Here is a 20,081-nt window from a genome sequence, read left to right on the forward strand (position 1 = left end):
TAAAGTGTGGGGTAGTTTGTAACACAGCAACAGGTAACTAATAATAATGGTGGCCCTTCAAGTCATTCAAGGATTTTCTTTTTAAAGTACACATCTTCTAATATATATATATATAATGTCATTTAGGACTTAAACATTGTCACACAAGAAGAAAATTTGCCTAATTAAGATGAATCATGTATAGGGTCAAAAACTCTTGACCAAAAGATAGAAAAAAAAATTTACACATGCTATGAATGAGATGATAAAATAAGGAACAATCTCCCTAGCAGTAAACTAAACATAAGTAGGCTGGCCACCACCTGAAGAAAAGAAAACAGAAGCAGTTAATGAGGACTGAAAGAGAGTCCTGCTCTTCACCACAAGCTCCTCTGCCTATAACTTTGAAAGAAATAAAAATAGCAAACTGGATCTACTCACTTGCCACTGTTGGCCAGCTGCCTGAACTCCTTCACTGTCATGGCTTTTTTCTGGATGTTGTATTGAGTGAACAATCCTGACTGCCCTGTAACCATCTGCTGAATTGGCGCTGGAATAAGCAAATTGTCAATGTCATCATAGCACTGCCTTGGCTTCCACTCTTTAGGAGGAATCACCTAAAAGTAAAATAATAAAATATTATTTGGAAAATATTCCACGTAGTTATTTAGCTTTCATATTCCAACAGAATACAACTGAAGAACACATCAGATTTTCTTACAGAGGAAATGGAAGCACAACCTACTTAGGACTTTAAGAAATTCAAAAGTTAACCATGACGTTTAATGTATCGAAATGAAGGAAATCCATTCCTCCTCAAGTTTACTTTCCCGATTATATCAAAATAGAAATACATATTGTATATTACCATTTCCCCAACCCTAGTCTGGACCCTATAGCCAGTGGAAATTTTCCAACTAAAATCTGTATTTGCATTATTTATCTTGAAATAGTTGCTACTGCTGCTACTATTTACTAACTGAGAAGGGAGCAGGAGGGGGAAAGACAGTGCTTCTCAAACTCTTTCTTCACCTTGTGGGCACAGGTGGCTACCTGCACCCCCGAGGCTACTCAGGAAACTCCGTAATGTGAATATCCTCTGGCCCAGGACAGTCTCTGTCCAGATTACTGTTGTGGAAGAATTTCACCATTTCACGCATAATTGTGCTTCATCATAACCTTCTTTGCACAAAAACAATACAAGTTTCACATTTAAGGAGACTGCCACTTTTCACTTTTCCAACTTGACCACCAACTTTGTATACAGAAAGTCAAAGTGTCAAAACTCTCCCTCTGGAAATAAAAGTTAAATCTAAAAATGTTCTCAACCAAGACAGACCGTAATCTGAGGTCAAAGTCACTACTATTGGAACTCCTCAACCACTTTCTTCAAATCATAAATTAAGAGCAACTCATTAAATGGTGCATTAACAAAGAATTTCATAGGTGGCTCTGTTCCCCAGGGCTAGCCCTCAAAGCAAACTAGCAACATTAATGCAGTTTTGATTTTTACAATTTGATTTGATTTGGTGCATTTTTATACATTTGCTATTGCTGCAACTTCCAGAAAAAGAAGGGAAATAGATGAAATTGAGTATATGTGACCTCATGTAAAAGTTGGCAAAAATGACTAGAAAGAAATAGTTCGGGAGTATAAATAGTACTGTATTCCTAGTACAAATAAAAGGAAATTTCCATGAGGTTGAATAAATGAGTATCTCCAGATTTGTCAATGAGTCTCACTTTAAACAAAAAAAATAGTCTCAGGTGTGTCTTGTTCAACGTTCAGAAGACTAATTGTAGGTCTCATTAACTTATTCTGTCAGAGACACCGACAGCCGCACAGGTGGCCTCTGTGTGCCCGCAGCTCCCTTGTGAGGGTAACTGCCACTTCCTCTTCTAAAGTTACTAAACGTGGCCCCAACCAAAGGACATTCATTAATCTCAGTGGAGCACAGTAAGATATATGTTTTCAAGAAACAAAAGTGGGAGAACAGGACAAAGGGCTGCATTCAGAGCCCAGAGAAGAGGATAGTCACCCCAACTTCCCTCTGCTCAAATAAAGCCCCAAGTCTTGCTAATTGGTTCATTATAAGTTTATGGTCAAAATTTTAGTGCATCATATGATTCTGAAATGTCATTGTCTTCAACTAAAGAATAGTTTTTTTCTTCCTCAAAGATAATCCAGAAGTGTTGAGATTCCAAAAATGAGACCTTTAAGAGCTAATCTAATGGAGAGGTTGAACTAAGGGTAGCTCATCTGAGAGATTCACTGGAAACCTTTACATTCTCTTCATTTTCTCTGTCTCCCTTTTCTCTCTCTCACCCATCCCCAATAAACTCCAAATTTTAAACCTTTTCCAGAAGTGACTTGAACTATACATAACAAAATGACAGACTTCAGGGGAGAGATGCTGGTTACAAGCAGCTGCACCCAGAGGCAAGAGGAGGACCTTAGCACTGACGCCTGCAGTTCTGGAAGTTCTCTCCGCAGCTACTGTCTGCTCTCAATGTTACTGGACCTTCCATGGAGATGGGGGTTCCAAGGAGAACCCATGATGAGCCACAGGAGAGCAGGTTCTGCTGGGGCTCAGGAATTTAAAGGGTGATGATGACAAGTCTACAGAGACCCAGATCATAAACCCAACATTTGGAACAATAAAAAAAAAATGAAACAAATGTAATAAAATCTATTCTTCTGAGGAAATTTTTAAATTGAAATGTATTTCCATTATAGAAAGACACACCAATCTCAGCTTGAGGTCAAAAGATGAGGTAGACAATCTCTCTTCCACAGCTCTAACTTTGGGGCCTGCAGTGCAGTCCTCGGTGCCTTAGTGACCATCCCTGTGCCCCTGAGCACATCACAACTACCCCTGCCAGGGCTCCCTGCTTCTGCTCTGCCTCCCCTTCAAATTCATTCTTCATGTAGAAGCCAGTGTGAACAAACAAGCAGCCACCATGTCCTCCTCTCCTCTACTTTATGCCTGTCAATGCTTCCCACAGTAATTTGAAAAAAACCCCTGATGCCTTATTATGGCTGGACAAGCCCCTTAAGACCCAGACCCTTCCAGGGCTCTCATCTTACTTTCCACCCTCCTTCCCTGCTCGCTGAGCCCCAGCTCCACTAACCATCCTCCTTTTTCTCCCGTACATGAAGATCGGGTCAGCCTCCAGGACTCTAGACTTGCTATTCTGTCCCCACATCTTGAAAAGACGGGTTTCTTCATATTCTTTGGATCTCTGCTTAAATGTCCTTATCTCGCCATCCTATGATGCTTCCATTAGAATATAAGTTCCAAGGGGGGCAGGAACTTTGTTCTGTCCCCTCACCTCCTCCCACACACACACACACACTCTCAGCACCTGGCATAATGCCTGGTATGTAGTTTGCACTCTCCACACCTGAAGAACAAATAGCTAAAAAGAAAACAGAATAGCCAAATCTACAGAAAAACAGGAGACTGATGGTTGCCTAGAGTTGGGGAGAACAGCAGGGAACAGAGGATGACTGCTAATGGGTACAGTTTATTTTGGGGGTAAAGAAAATGTTCTGAATTAAGTAGTGGTGATGGCTGCACAACTCTGTGAATGGGCCTAAAAACACTGAATTGCACACTTTAGGTGGGTGAATTGTATGGTATGTGAATTATGTCTCAATAAATCTTACATTTTTTAAAAAAGAGAGAGAGAAAAAAATAAGGGAGAAAAGGAAGGAAGCGGGGGCGGGGGCGTGCGAGAGGAGTAGTAGCGAAGCTTCAGATTAGTAACTGCACTCTGAACAAATGGTAAGAGCTGTGAACCCTCTCACACCTCTGAAACCAATACGTGCATCTCTGGTTTTTAGGAGCCACTCGTAGTTTTGATTTGGGTTTGGGTTTTAAAGCTCTAGAACATAACTTAGTATAAATAGTTGAAAGAAAAATAAGATTAATTATTCTTTGAAGAAGTCAAACGTTCCACATGGATTAACAAGAACAAAGGTTTTGCAAGTGTCTTCCTCTAGAGGAAACAAGTTCCTACATCAAGATAACCAAGAGTGTAATTAAAAGGTCAAGTGACCATTTTCTGGTTTAAACAAGCTGAGGATAATCACCTTTGCAAGACCTGCTCGATGGGCCCCTTTAGACTCCATGTACGCGAGGTATTTGTTGAACTCCCGGAATTCCTCCATGGACGGTCTGAAGGTCATGATCTTACAGCTGGGGTTAAGTGGACTCTCCACTTCGGCCACCTCCATGATGGCTGGGGCAGCCTCTGCAGAGAAGATGATGTGGTTATCAGCACCGAGTTATTGTGTGGTAAGGTTAGTGGTCATTTCTCCCAAATAGCAGGTAAGCTCTCCCAGCAAAAACTCTTTTATTTACTTACCGTCCCCTTCCATCACCCTGTTAGGGAGGCTCCCTCATTTCTGCCTGGACTCCTGAAGAGAAAAACTGCCTCTAGTCACTCCCCCTCCCAAGCTCCTGTTTCTGGTTTTAAATCACTGACCTAATTATATTGCTCTCCTCCTCAACATCCTTCCTAGAAAGAATGAATTTTCTAATTTTGCAAGTTTACAGAATGCGGTTCCTATGCACCAATACTGAAACAGACGCTCTCAGGCATGCACCTGTGTAAAGGCCTGGTGCGGGCTGAGCAGAGAAGGGACAGTGTTCCACCTCCCCAGCACAGAGTTTACTCAGGGGTACTTCCACTCAGCATAACATGCACAGGAAAGCAAAACCACCAGATACCAGGCTAAAGGACTGGAGATGCAGAAAGGGGTAAGATCACTGTCTGGAGGCTGAACAAACTTCAATACAAAACTGTACACAGGAAGGAGTAACTGAATCCACCTGAGTTACCCAGGAAAGACTTCCCCAGAAAGGGGCAGAGTTAATACTTATGAGAGGATGCAGAAGTTTGCCAAATGAAAGAGCACTTTAGGCAGTGGAACTACTTGGAAGTATTGCAGGGCTGGACACAGGAGGTTAGTTTGCCTGGAGCTTAGAAAGAAACAATTATAGGATATCAAAGTAGAAAAGTAGACAGCAGTAGCGCTGCAAAAACACGAACAAATCCTGCTGTCAGTGAACAGGATGATTACTCCCCCAAACATCCAATGAACACCTACTGTGCACCAGACACATGAGGAGCACTGGCGTGCTTGCCTCAGGAAGGAGGTTCCCTCCCACCCCGCTTTCAGATACAGTAACTGTGCCTGGCATCCAACATTTCAAACAACAAATCCTCAGAACCAAGCTTTCCTTGTCTTATTTTTCTTATAATAAACTTCATCTGCCCAACAAAAAGAGAAGTTGGGAAGTGAGGGGTGGAGCAGACAAAGGGGAAAACATCTAAGGGGATCATAAGAGGTTAAAAGAGATCAGGGCGACAGACTGAAGGTTTAAATGAGTGTCTATCTCACAAAGTACATGCGAGGAAAATGAGGTATATCAAAATTAAACCCTGCCACCCTTCAGGAATTCATAATCTAAAGGAGAAGATAATCTGCATGGAGATACACTAATACATGGCAGAAAATATTCTGTGTTCTCCCTGCCTCAGGGAGTGGGCATGCAAAAGGAAAAACTTTCCAGGCCACCTCAGCACCCACCTCTCTTCAGATGTACAGGCCCCAATCTGTGGGCTGCAGGATGAAAGTCTCAGCCCTACACAGGCCACACATAACCCTTTAGAAGCATCCAGATCAGACCCTCGCAACAACTATCATGGCCTTGTCCACCACCGCCTGCATTATACTTTACACTCCAATAATACTCACTGATCTGTATCCTTCTCTAAACAAGTACAGCTCTCTGTATCTTTGCCCAAATAATTCCCTCCTACTGGAGCAACCTTTACCTGTTTCCTCACCTGGCAAACTCCCGCCCATGACGAGATTCCTAATCCTCCGGGGCAGGCCTAGTGAGCTACCCTGTCTGTGTGGACCTCCCTCTTTGCATTCTTCTTACATCAGCTGCCTGTCCAGATGGCACCTGTGACCATACACTGAACTCCAAGCTCCTCAAGGGAAAGACAGGCTCTCCATCTCTTCAAGCCCTGGCATCCAGTCTGGTACCCAGCCTGGCTCATAATATCAGCTGCAATGACTATTTGCTAACTGAATGAAGGAACAAATGCCAAAGTGTTCTTAAAGTATTTACATTAAATGATACCAAATGCAGGAAAAAGGAAAGCACTGGCCTGAAACGCAGAACAGTTACTTAGAAAACAGACTGATTTGCTTGACTGGTAAAAAGTAAGAGAATATAAAAACCTGAGCCGTGAGAAAGGGGAAGAAACCCCCAGAATACCTCTATAGAGGCATATGGTACACAAGAGGCAGCCTTACTTCCCCATGGGTGAAGAAAAGGGTGGCCTGCCTATTTCTCTAGGCAAAGGGCTTCAGAAGTCACTGAAGAAGAAAGTGGAAGTTCAGCCAGTCATTCAACAACAGTTACTGAATGCCTGACTGCTGGGTGGGCATTCAGGAAGGAATGGACGCAACCCCAACAGCAGCAGAGTGAAACGGACGATAAATAAGTAACAAGGCTATGAAGAAGTAAACCAGGCACAGAGGGCAAAGAGGTGGGGTAGCTGCTTCACACAGGGTGGGCAAGGGAAGCCTTTTGGAGCCCTGAAGGAGGGAGTAAACCACACCATCTCCACACTGAAGAAGAGCATTTTAGGCTGAGGCAGCAGCAAGGAGCCTCTTGGGCCCTTCAAAGAAGAGCAAAGAAGTGAGTGTGGCTGGCCTAGGTAAGCAAGGAGAGAATGGTGAGAAGAAAATGGGGGAGAAAAGTGGTTTGGCGTATACTCTGAGTGAGGTGGGAAGTAACCTTGAGCTCCTTCCCTGTCTCATTCATCCCTTTCCAGATACTCTAACATGGGTTTCCGAGCAAGGAAATGGCACTGCTTTCCAAGGTAACTCTTTTGGAGGATTTTAAGCAGAGAAGTGAGCAGGCTCACAATTCTAGCATATCAAAAAAGGACAAGTTTGGATGCATGGAAGCAATTTACACCAATCCAGGCAAAATAAAATGAGTGTTTTGGACCAATGGGGTCAGTGAGAAGTCATTAGATTACAGATCTGTTCTGAAGAAAATTTTGTCACAGAAATGAAAAACACGAGTAAAGATTTTTAGTCTAAAAAACAGAACAGTGCCTCTCACAAGAAACTGAGGCAATGAGACTTAAGATACACAGCAAATTAAAAAAAAAAATAAAAAAATAAAAAAAATAAAAAATAAAAAAGATACACAGCAAATTAGTAACAATCAGAATGAAACCTCCACCCTTGACCTAGTTTGCTAACTGGTCTGTGAAATAAACTTTGCCTCTAACGTCACTACTCCCTTGCTTACACAAAACTAGTTCCACCTACAAATCATACACTAAAGGCCTATTTAGCTTATATTTAGATCTTTTCAATCTATAAAGTTAATACCATGATCATGATAAAATTTAAAAGAATAAAGTATCTAAAATTTTAATGTTAATCCCAGCACCCAAATCTTTGCCAATATGACAGGCAAAAAAAATCTGGTGTTTGAAAAATCAAAGTTTCATTTCTTTGATTAGTAGTGATATTGATTATTTTCAGACATTTATAACCATTTCCATTTCATTCTGGGGCTGCCTACATATGTGCTTTACCCTTAAAAGTTAGTTCATAAATTTTCTGTTCCTTGAGTTTTTCCTAATCCACATTTATCATTGTAATATTAATCATGCTGCTGATCCTAATCATAGGATCAAATTCCCAGCCCCCCTTCTCTGTTACGTTTATTTTTCTGAGCCAAGCAGAAAAGTAGGTTTAAAATGCTCTTGCAATAATGTTTCCTAGGCAGAGAAAGACTATTGGATTTTGCAAGAAACATCTCTGTGATTTTCTGCTGAAGGTGATGCAACTTTTTTTTTTAACACTATACCTCTTTAGAGACTGAGTCCCCAAAGTGAGTGACAACAATATGTGTGATGGTAACATTATTTTGCATCTACAGAGCTGGCTTTCAGTGTTTTCGAGACCACCTAAACCTAAGTATAGTATCCTAAGAAAATGTTTAATGAGCAAAATAAAGATCTTTTTCATTAAGTGAAGAATAGTCTAGCACTAATTCATACCTACATAACTGGCCCAAGCCTCCCTCCTGAAAAATTTTACCTTGCCATGAAGGGAAAACATCTACTGTTCTTATTCTCATAATATAACTTTATTTGGTAAAAGAAGGAGAAGGAGAAGGAGAGGAAGAGGAAGAGGAAGAAGAAACTGAGGCTAATGCTTTCCTGCTAAATGTCAATCTATATCCCTATTGCTTTCCTTGTATACACCAGTATTTCTGACCTGTGTCGTTGTTTAAACAATTTCTTTGAGAAGAGTAAAAGCTGATGGCTGTCACCATGGGGGGTATTAGTTTCTTAGAAAATGCCTGCCATAGTATTGGTCCACACTGACAAGAACACTTCAGGACCTACTATAAAAGCACAGCCCCCTGGGAGATACAGCACTCACCAGGTAAGCAGACAATGCATCAGGGTAGAATGAAAATGAACTGAGGGACAATTCCCAGCTGTGCCAGCTGGGATTTGAAGAGAACTCTACTCCAGCCTCCCCAGATTCCTCGTGAGGACTTGCTCAAACCCTGGAGGTCATCCTTTCCAGTCCTCACTTACTTCTCCTTTCCCACAATGAAATTTTAAAAAGAAATTGAGCAGCCAAAATAGCACCTGGACAGAGCAGGTGCTGTTACCCTGCTCTACTGCAGTTTCTGTGAGGTTCTCTGGAGGCAGAACCTGAGGCAGCTCAAATCTGGCCTTTCAGTTCCACCACTGCAGCACCCCCAGCCTGGTCTCGCAGGGAATCAAGTATGCTTCTGCTTTGCAGGCAGTCTTGGTCAGGTATTATTATGGGTTGCATTGTGTCCCCTAAGACATGTCAGAACTAATCCCTAACACCTGTGAATGTGACCTGATCTGGAAACTGGGTCTTTGCAGATACAATCAAGTTAAGATGAGGCCATACGCGGATTAGGGTGGACCCTAGCCCAATATGACTGATGTCTCCTTATAAAAGGGAAGGAGACAGACCCGCAGGGAAGAACACCATGTAAAGATGAAGGCAAATCGGAGTCGTGCAGCTGCAAAGGGATGCCACTAAGCACAAGAGGCCGAGAGAAGGGCACAGAACAGATTCTTCCCAGATCCTTTAGAGAATGCATGGCCCTTATGATACCTTGATTTTATCCTTCTAGTCTGCAGAACTATGAGTGAGTAAATTCCTCTCATTTTAACCCATCTTATACTGTGGTAATTTGTTACAGCAGCCATAGCAGACTAAGATGGGCATCAAACACTGGACTAGAAGGAAAGAAGTAGAGAGGGTGACATTCTCTAACCCTAGCTTTATCAAGAGTAAATAAAGCTCATAATACTCTGACCTTCTATCTGACACTGTCTTTCTCAATTGGTTCTAGATTTGAGGCAAAAGGGAATGAAAGCTCCACATCAGCCATTAGCATTCTTATCCAGGTACTGATCCACAACAAGAGCATCTGGCTTTAAAGGCTGTCCTTTCCTGTCATCTCCGGACCCCAAAGGCCTGGGGCCCTAACTTAGAAAACAAGATATCAAAGAAAAGCCCTTAGACTGTTGATCACTTTTCATGTGAGCTAGGCCTCATTCCCCTCCTAGGGGCCCAGGCAGCTTTTCTTTAATTCTTTTGATCCCATTCAGATCACCACTCCATCCTGCCCCTCCAGCCTGCAAGGACCAGGAGTAGGAATGGAAAAGTGAACTCAGGGAGATGGTTCCTAAGACAGAAGAGCCCCAATAACAAGTGAAATTGTGCAAAAGTTTCTCTTATTGCAGATTCTAGGCTGGGTCCCAGTATAAGGTTCCCGAGAAGTGATCCAAGTAAATACATAAATTCTCTCCATCAGGCTATACTGGACAACTCACAATTTTGATCACATCATTTTTATACCCTTGGTAGATAGAAGTCATCTTATTAGGCAAACTGAGCAAGACTTCCCTTCTCTTGTTCACCAAAGATCTGGCAAGATTAGCAGACACTGGAGCACTCAGGCTCTCATGTCCTCAAGATAAGTATGCAGAAGAGGGTATAGAAACCAGCCAAATTATCCTAAGGATCCACTCTTGGCTCTATCCAGTGACACTCCTTCCCTAGGTCAAACTGTATCTAGGCCTGGACATCAATGAAGCAGGAGAAGTAATTCTCCAGACATGAAATGCTCACAGGGTAAGTGTTCTAGTTGCAAATCTGCACCTTATGTCCAGCATGAAATTGTACACATAACACCTAGTTTACGTGTGCCTACTCCAGCCTTGCATCCATTATTCAAATACGATGAGTCAAATTTTAATTACATCTGTAATTTCCTTCCTCTTTTACCCTAAGATTCCATCAGTAAGGGCCTAGATGAATCAGTGTGATACTTTAAACAGAGGACAGGGAACCTAAAAGAAATGAGGAAGATCTCAAGTAAAGATTTAGAGTGAACCGACAACATAACAGCATTTGCAGCAACATGGATGTCATTCTAAGTGAAGTAAGCCAGAAAGAGAAAGAAAAATACCATATGAGATCACTCATCCATGGAATCTAAAACAAACAAACAAACAGCCATAAATACAAAACAGAAACACACTCACAGACATAAAATACAAACTTGTGGTTGCCAAGGGGATGGTGGGGGGGCGGTGGGAAGGGACAGACTAGGATTTCAAAATGTAGAACAGATAAACAAGATTATACTGTATAGCACAGGGAAATACATATAAGGTCTTGTGGTATCTCACAGTGAAAAATAAAATGTGACAATGAATATATGTATGTTCATGTATAACTGAAAAATTGTGCTCTACACTGGAATTTGATACAACATTGTAAAATGACTATTACTCAGTAAAAAAATGTTAAAAAAAAAAGATTTAGAGTGATTTCCAAACTATATTGTCAAATTTAAAAAGCAATGTGCAGAGCAGAGTTTATAACATCTACTTTTTTTATAGGAATTAAGCCCAAAACCAATAAAAATGGGAAAAGAGGAGACAGGGAAGGAAGCAAAACTTCTGTGAATATAGTTTTACATATTATTTTAACTCCACAATCATACAAATGGTTTAAATATTTTAAAAACAAAAGAAAAAAGAAAAAAAGCAGGCCCTAAAAACTGAAAAACAAATTAACTTAACTGTATAGCAAGCCAGCGGCATAAGCAAACAAGGAAAAGAATCGCTTAAGGGACTTTGAATCACAGTATTTATGCTGCAAAACTTACCAGGATATATTTTAGGATACAGAATTATTTTTAAAATATATTAAATTACATTTAGTTGTCAGATTCTTAATAGTAATACTGGTATTCAGGATTTTCTTAAGCCATTACACATATACTATAAGAGCAAATAAGTAATAATGTTAATGTAATTAGGGATCAAATTGCCATTACAAGACAGCAACACCAACATAAAGTCCTTTAATTACATTAAAAAATCTTTCATTAGAATCTGAAATATCAATATGAATTCATGATTTTTTTTCTTAAAATAATGTCTATTTTCTAGCACCACCCGCCGAAAAAGGCAGAGAAACAATGACAAGACTACTCATTGCATACAAATTGTGGTCTCTAAATACCATACCTCCATAAAGAAAACCAGAAATCTTTGGGAAAAAAGGCTGGTTCCAGGTCTGAGACAAGAAATGTACAAGACGTGACTGGAACGCGTTACTCCAGAAAACAAGAAAGCTATTGAAGAACAATGAGAGCAGATATCACTTCAAAACTAACATCAGAGTTGGGAAGATTAGATATCACACGCCTTCTGATATGACGTACTGAGAAGGACACAACATCACTTATGTGGCCATTCTTGCCAAAAATGTATATAACCTAAATCTAATCACGAGGAAACATAAGAAAAGGCCAAATTAAGTGACATTCTTAAAAATAAGTGGTTTGCATTCCTCAAAAATGTCAAGGTCATGAAAGACAAAGAATGAAAAACAATTTCAGATTAAAAGACTAATATAATATGTGCTCCTCAGATCCTGAACCAAAAAACAAACAAAAAAGTTTCTCTTCTATTACAAATAATATTTGTAGGACAAATGGTGACATCTGAGTAAGATTGGTACATTATATGATAAGAGTACTATGTCAAGATTAATTTCCTCATCTTGATAACTACACTATCATTAGAGAACGTCCTTGGTTTTAGGAAATATCTGATAATGTATTTATAGGTAAAGGGATACTACAAGTTACTTTCAAGTGGTTCAGGAAACAGTATGTGTAAACATGCATATACACATACTAAGAGTAACAGAAAGAGTGAGAGGGAGAAGATGATGAGCACGGAACAACTTTAACATTTGGGAAATCTAGATGACACATATTGAGAACAACTTTGTCTTTTGGCAAGATTTTTGTAATTCTGAATTTTTCTCAAAATAAAAAGTTTAAAAATAACTAATGGGAGTCAGGTCAAAAGGACACAGAAACACTTTGGGAGGTAGAAGATAGCCATGGCGGCCCCATGTAGTGTGCTAGAGCCTGACTGAGACAAAGAGGACATCCGTGGTAGCACAGCAGCAGCAATGGGAACACAGATACATATTGACTGATAATGGGAGCCAAGATTCTCACTGTCAGATACACATTCCCATGTATAAAACAGATGAACAACAAGGACCTATCGTATAGCACAGGGAGCTATATTCAATTCCTTGTAGAAAGTTATAATGGAAAAGAATCTGAATATATATACATATATATACATGTAACAATAGCTTTGTTGTACATCTGTAACTAACACTGTAAATCAACTACACTTCAATAAAAAAATAAATAAAAAATTTTAAAAGTGAGAAGAAAAAAAAAAAAAGATTCTCACTGTTACAGACAGAAGTCCACAAATAAAAAGAGGACAGAAACTAGGGTTAACTTAAGGTACCAGACTGGAATCCGGAGGTATGGTGTCAGCTCATGGTGTATTGTGTATATGCGTTTGCGTATGCACATATATGTATATGCACATGTACATGTATATATATACAGGTAATTCCTAAGCTCTGCCCACAAGGCTTTGGGAGCAGTAACATCCAGTAACAATGAGTTCTCAAATCTTGGGTTACTAAATACTGCCATTCTCCTCTAAAAGGAAACAGAGCGTCTTGCTTAAAAGTCTGAGTCCAGAGCAGGGGAAGAAAAAGTACAAGGTAGGCCTGGAACTTCCATCTTGTGCTAGAAAGTAAGGAAATACTAAAAAAAAAAAAAAAAAAAAAAAAAAAAAAATGAGGGGGAAAAGTCAAAAGGACATAAAACCCAACATTAAGGGGCTTCCACTGGTTAAATTTGGGGGAAACTATGCATCAAAATAAATGACAATAATGGTCTATAATCAGCTAAATAAAGCAAGAAACCATGAGTCTATAGTGAAATAAATATACTATAAAATATTTTAAAATCTGTAAGTCTATAATATTCCTTTAGAAAAAAAAAGGGTCAATCACCATTGGAATACATCAACATACTACTTCAAAGATTTATAAATAAATAAATGAAACCAAGCCCTTATCCTGTCTTTCTTGAACAAATGATATTTTAGGTAAGTGGGAGAATCTGTGACCTCAAAATATGTCACTTTGGCATGTGAATTATTTTGAGCTGAAGGCAATCAAGACCCAGCAGACTCAGGAAAAATTTTTATCTATCCCCTAACTACCTGAAGAATTTAGATAGGGGACGTGGGCCAGAAAGAGCTATTACCAGAGATAACTTTTTATCTGAAAGACACAGCCATGGCACAGCAAACATCTAGTTACCAAACATCTGCTCTTCTTATTGTCCAATGAATTACCCTCCTTTCCTTTAAAGCCCCAGGCCCCTATCCCATTCCTTAGCTCTGGACAGCATAAAAGCCTCAATTGCCCAACTTGCCCTTGGGTCTCATATCCTCAGGGCTCCTGTACATCTGAAATTTAATTTAATATTTTTCAAAATTGTTTTTCTCTTGTTAATTTGTCTTATGTCAATTTAATTATTAAACCGAAGAACCTACAATAGAAGAATAGAAAATTTTCCCACTCCTGCATAACGTAAGCAAAGAATTGATGGCAGAAATCTCTTAACAGAAAAACTCCAACTACTAAAAGTAGAAGAAAAAAACAAAACAAACAAACAAAGAAAAAAACAGAATATGATCATCACTTTTTAAATAATCCCTAATAAAATAAAGAATCTAGGGAAATATCATCAACAAATACTATAATCATGAGGTGACAAGTTAGTAGGAAGCCTTATAATGGAGGGATCAGGTCCACCCACTATCAGTGGAATAAGTGCACACAATATGAAGCAATGGAAAAAATGTAACATCATCTATTAATCGCACTTACCCAAAAAAGCAAACTGTATCTAAAACAAGACATTAAATCTAACTAAAAGTTGTCAGAGAATACAAGTGTTAGTGGAACAAATTAAAGACCACCACAAGGCTGGTTGGGATGGGGGGCGGTGCATTAATGCAGCAGTAATAGGAACGGGGGATAAAAGATATGATACATATGAGTTAAAACTATATGCATCAATTACTGGTCACCAGATATTTGCATAGAAAAGCAGTAGAATGATGCAAGAAAGAAAAATATGATTAAAAGAGAAATAGCACAACTGAAACAAAGAAGCTTTATGTTTATATGTATATACATATCTACACTCTGCTATTATAAACCAGAAAATGTCTTGGAAAAATTCTCATTTAAAAGATATAAATTAGAGCACTGAACTTTTTGGATTCAATACTCAGACTTTTTCTGTCTGCCCTATTACTTTCAGCTTAACAATGTTCAATGGCTGAATGTTAGAGGTCCTTTATCACCAATCAGATTCTATACTAAGTAGGAAGTTATTAGAAAAGGGATGGGGGTGGGAAGAAGGCACACTTCTCACAACATAATAATTACCTAATTGTTAAAAAGCCTAATACCCATTTCCCTTGGGGTAAAGTTTCCATGCATCAGTAATACAATGACTAGTAACCATGCTGATTAATTAGGCCATGCCCAAATCCTTAGGTTGAAGCACTAGACTAAACAAAAGGTTACTGTAACAAAACTGCTCTGCTTTCTAGCAATTCAATTAAATTGACATCACAGTGGGAATCTCAACCAAACAGAATGGCATTTTATACAAAATTACCATCACAAGGGGAGTTGAACTAGATCATTTTGTACCTATCTTTCAAATTGTCACTGTCTTAAGAGGCAACAAAGTAAAGAGGCAAGACCAGACCTTAGAGCCAAGATTTTACAGCCAGACAGAACTGGATTCTGATCCCATCTATATGCCTCCCACTTAACAGCTGCATGATACCAGGAAAATTACTTGAATAGGTCCTTTTCCCCATCAGTCAAATGGGATAACATTACCTCTCCTACAGTACTGTGATGGGGATTCAAAAACTTGCTAAATACAACAGTTTAGCACATTGTCAGGCTACAATAAGCACAGGTGATGGCTTTAAAAACAAACAACAACAACAACAAATTATTCAAATTAAATTGCTTCCATTAGCTTCTTCCCCACTGCCTACAAACATGCTCAAATTTCTCCCAGATAATTTTTAAAGGCTCCCTATACACCATGTCCCTCCTGCACAGACCCCAGCTACAGCCTTCAGCCTTCCTTCTCCAACTTTCACAAACCCCAACAGAGAATAGCCTACACTCATTTTGTCCACTTCATCTATTCAATCTTCAGTCCCACTGCAACTGACATCTCCACCCACTAGTGCACTGAAATCATTCTGGAAAAGGTTACTAGCGACTTTCCAATTACTATATCCAAAATGTTTTTAGACCTCTTACTAACCTCTCTGCAGCCTTTAAAACTGGGCAAGTCCTCTCCTGCCACAGTTTCTGCAAATGGTGGGACACACACCATCCCCTACTCACTCTCTTATGGTCACTCCACTCTCTGGAACACCCTTCCGTGCTCTTTCTCGGCCAAACCGTTCACTATTGATATACTGCAAGGTTCTTTCTGTGGTTGTCGTCCCTCTACACCAGGCACAGACACTATGAGAGATTTCATCCACATTGGCTTTAACCGTCCTTACCAATACCTCAGAAATACACAAGGACCTCTCTCTCCTGAATCTAACTCCAGTAAATCTCAGTGCCTACTGGGCATAGCCATTTAGACATGATCCTCACACCCAACAGAGACAAAACTGAATCTAAAACTTAATAGGGATAAAGAGGAATCTTCCCTCCAAATCTGCCTCTCTATCCCATAGTCTCAATCCTGGTTCACTCAATCCATCCAGTCTTGTTTGTCTTTTTGTGGCTGACACTGACCAGTGTTAATCCTTAAAGAGCTTACAGGTGTAAGAGGAATATGTACACAGGTGGTTATAATACCACAAGCCAGGTGCTACAACAAAGGGAAGCACAGACCACCAAGAGAGCCTTTAGAACAGCGGGATCCAATCTTTAAAGTGAAGAGGGAAGGGAGAAGGGAGAGAATCTCCTACACAAGCTCTGCCCTCCACTGCAAACGTCAGAATCCTAGGAGGCAACCTGAGCCCTCCTTCGCTCTCCACTTCCACGTGGATGTCAACTGTTGTCTATTCTACTTCCTGAACATCTTTCATATCCATTCTCTAATCTTCATTCCCAATGTAACTATCCTAAACTACTCCAAGGGTCTTTGGTGATTTACCCAAGACAGCTCTCAATTCTCTTGTTTTTCTTGGCACCAATGCTGTCATTTATTGTGCAGAATGAGGGAAGAGGGGTTAGTGGGTTGTGGGGGTGCTGCTACCCTGAATTCTCTTCTATACAGCTACAGAAAGACAGAAACTTTCTAAACACAAAATTGATCATGCCATCCTATTCTATTTTTTCTTTTTTTCTTAATTATTTTGTTGTTGAAGTATAGTCATTTTACAATGTTGTGTTGATATCTGTGTTTCCCTTGCCAGTCCCACTAACAGTGGTGTTCTGGGAGACATCCCAGGAGATAGGTCCCTGGGGACCCAGACAAGAACCTGTTTTCCAACCTTCAGCAACTACAATATCAAATCTCTTTCTGCTTAAGTTAACCAGGGAGGTGTCCATTATCTGTAATTGAATCAGGACTGACAAAATTATCAATAAAGTAACAATGGCAAGTGGGAAAGAAACCTGGTATACAAATACCAGATGTAAATCAAATAAAGGTTTTATTCCTGTCTATTTGCCTTTTGCCAGTAATCCCTTCCAATAATCAGTTCCTTGTGTATTTTAATAAAATTACTTTTAATTTATTTAATCAAATTACTCAAAAGTCATTTTGTAGTATTGAGTACAACTACTAATTGAGCGATTTAACAAAGTAGCCAGCCACCTGCAGCTATCTGCTCTTTCTGGCCTACTATAGGAGAAGCTCTCAACAGCCTTTTTCTTAACCAGTTCACCAGATACTACATAATATCTCTGAAAAACATCACTGCTGCCCACAACATAGGTGAAGTGAGTAGGCTTATACCTATTATATCTAAGTACCAGTTGAAATGCATGCTTAGCAATCAACAGTGCTTATTTCCAATCCAGTTTATGCAAACTGTGCCGTTATGTGATATGATTAAATATTATACAAGTAGATGAAGTGTGAATACAACAATGTTATTGTTTCTACAAAATTTAAGTTGAATCTTTTGGAAAGATCCAGTAAAGATGAGGTGGTTTGAAAAAAAAAAAAAGGATGTTCAATGAAGTATGGGAAGTGCAACAGCAAAAGATTAGGGGGGTAAATGGATTTGTAAAATCTAGAAGGATTCTGGCACATATTACTTCAAGTGCCTTAACTCTCACTTTACTTAAAAAAAAAAAAAAACAGAAACTGAAAGTGGTACATGCTGTATTTTGAGTGTACTGTTTGTGCAAGAGAGGAAGTGTAAAATTCTAACCTTTGCTCAAAGAAAAGTCTTTGTCTTACAATAAAAGAAAAGCAAATGCATGCATAAGTTTTAAGCAGAAATAAAATAGATGTATTTTTCTTTCTGGTTTACATCTTTAACCAAAATTAAAAAATACTCAGTAACTAATGGAAAGAACCACTCTGTGACTTGATAATACAGGCACAAAAATAACGTAAGGTCACAATTTGTCAAAGTCCTGCCTTATAGCTAAACATAGTCATTTCCCTTATCGCTTCCATGCTGCCAAGCCCTCCATCCCTGCTTTGGGAGAAAGTCAAATCAATAAGGGAGGTTAACTTAGGGTTAAAGAAAAATACAAAGCTGTGTGGGTTTATTCTCATACTTGATGTTACTGTAAACAGTATTTCTTTAACCTTTGCTTCAGAAATAATTTCAAATGTACAGGAAAGTTGTAGGAATAGAAAAACAAAACACAAACCACACACACACACACACACACAGAAAAGCCCTGTATACACTTAACTGAGATTCTGTTTAGTATTTTACCCTCTTTGCTTTAATAGTTTGTGTTCTCTCTCTTTCTCACACACTCACACAATTTATATATATAATTTTTCCCCCAAAACCATTTGAGAGTAAGTTGTATACATCATGGCCCTTTACCTCTAAAAACTTTTGTGTGTTTCCTAAGAACTGAGATCTCCTTCTACAGAGACATTAGTTTTCAAATCCAGTAAGTTTAACATACATATAATACTGTATTGAATTTCTGTGTTCCAATTTTGTCAAGTGACCCAGTAATATTTCTTACAGCATTTTTTCCCCTCCAGTTGGGAATTCAGTCTAGAATTAGGTATTGCATGTAGCTGTCATGTCTCTAGTATTTTTTTAAACTGGAATATTTCCAAAGCCTTCATTTCTCTTCAATAGCACTGTCATTTTTTAAGAACACAGTCATTTTGTTTTACCACATAAACATTTAAACAGGGAGGAGGGTATAACTCAGTGGTAGAGGGTGTGCTTAGTGTGTTCAAGGTCCTGGGTTCAATCCCAGTGCCTCTACTTAAAAACAAAAACAAAAACAAAAAACCAACTTTAACATTAAACATTTAAATAGAATATTTAATTGTTTTCAGTAGAACATTTCTCATTTCAGTGTATTTTTTTAAGCAAGGTATTTTGTCTTTTGTTGTGGGTATACAAAATGTTATTAACCTTTAAACTGATCCCATATCTACTACCCTGCTAATAATCTCATTTCCAAAAACTGGTCTATAGATTATAATGATTCTATTTAGATTATGATGTGAAAATTATCTGAGAAGTTTTTTGTTGTTTCCTTCACAATGCTTATTCCTTTTATTTCTCTTTCTCATCTTACTGACCTGGCTAGGACATTCCAGTGCTAAAGAGAAGTGACAGTGGAATGTCTTATTATTAAGGGCATACTTCTAACCTTTACTCTTCAGAATAATGTTTACTATGTACAGGTACCCTGTAACAGGTTAGAAAAGTTCTGTTCTATCCCTTTCTCTAGGAGGTATTTTGTTTAGTTTTGAGGGGTTCTTGGCTTTGCTTTTAAAAGAATTTTATCAAATGCTCTTTCTGTATCTGTTATGATGGGTTTTCTCCCTTATCTACTATTAAGACAAATATCATTCTAATGTTGAACCAACCTGTATTTCTGGAATGCACCCAACCTGAGGATGATGTAATTGTCAGAACTGCACACCGTGGACTTCTCTCTGCTAATAGTATATTGAAGGTTTCATATCCTATCTTATAAGTGAGTCTAGTAATTTTCCTTATCCACATTGTCCTTGTCTGGTGCTGGTATTAAGACATGCTAGCCTAAAAAAAAAAAAAAATGAGTTGGGAAGTGTTCCTGAAAAGGGGAAACTTGAGTTTGTGAGGGCTGCAATTAAGTATTTTTTGAATACTTTGAAGAAGTAGCCTGCAAAACCATCTGAATCTGGTATTTTCTTCGTGGTAAGACATATAACTACAGAATCAATTCTCTGAAATGGTATACTACTACAACTTCTTGAATCTATTTTAGAATTTATATTTTTTTCTGGAAAACTGTACATTCAAATGTATTTGCATAAGGTTTTCATGGTCTCATCTGTAGTTTTCTTTTCAGTTCTGCCATTGTTTTTGTCCAATGT

General features: G+C 38.9%; 1 protein-coding gene across 4 annotated transcripts in view; it reads right to left on the bottom strand.

Annotated features, from left to right (window-relative positions):
- Positions 1-20,081, bottom strand: part of KDM4C (lysine demethylase 4C) — a 360,071-nt gene that overhangs the window by 293,201 nt on the left and 46,789 nt on the right. For all 4 annotated transcript variants that reach the window (XR_012071960.1, XM_031676953.2, XM_015242581.3 and 1 more), the window contains 2 exons: positions 4,076-4,236; positions 421-596 (listed from right to left, as the gene is read on the bottom strand). Coding sequence is in view for 3 of the 4 variants with exons in the window: in XM_031676953.2 (XP_031532813.2) it covers positions 421-596; positions 4,076-4,219 (320 nt within the window). In the remaining variant the exon portion in view is untranslated. The remainder of the gene's footprint in view (positions 1-420; positions 597-4,075; positions 4,237-20,081) is intronic.

This window comes from Vicugna pacos, chromosome 4 (genome assembly GCF_048564905.1).
Source record: "Vicugna pacos chromosome 4, VicPac4, whole genome shotgun sequence".
NCBI lineage: Eukaryota > Metazoa > Chordata > Mammalia > Artiodactyla > Camelidae > Vicugna > Vicugna pacos.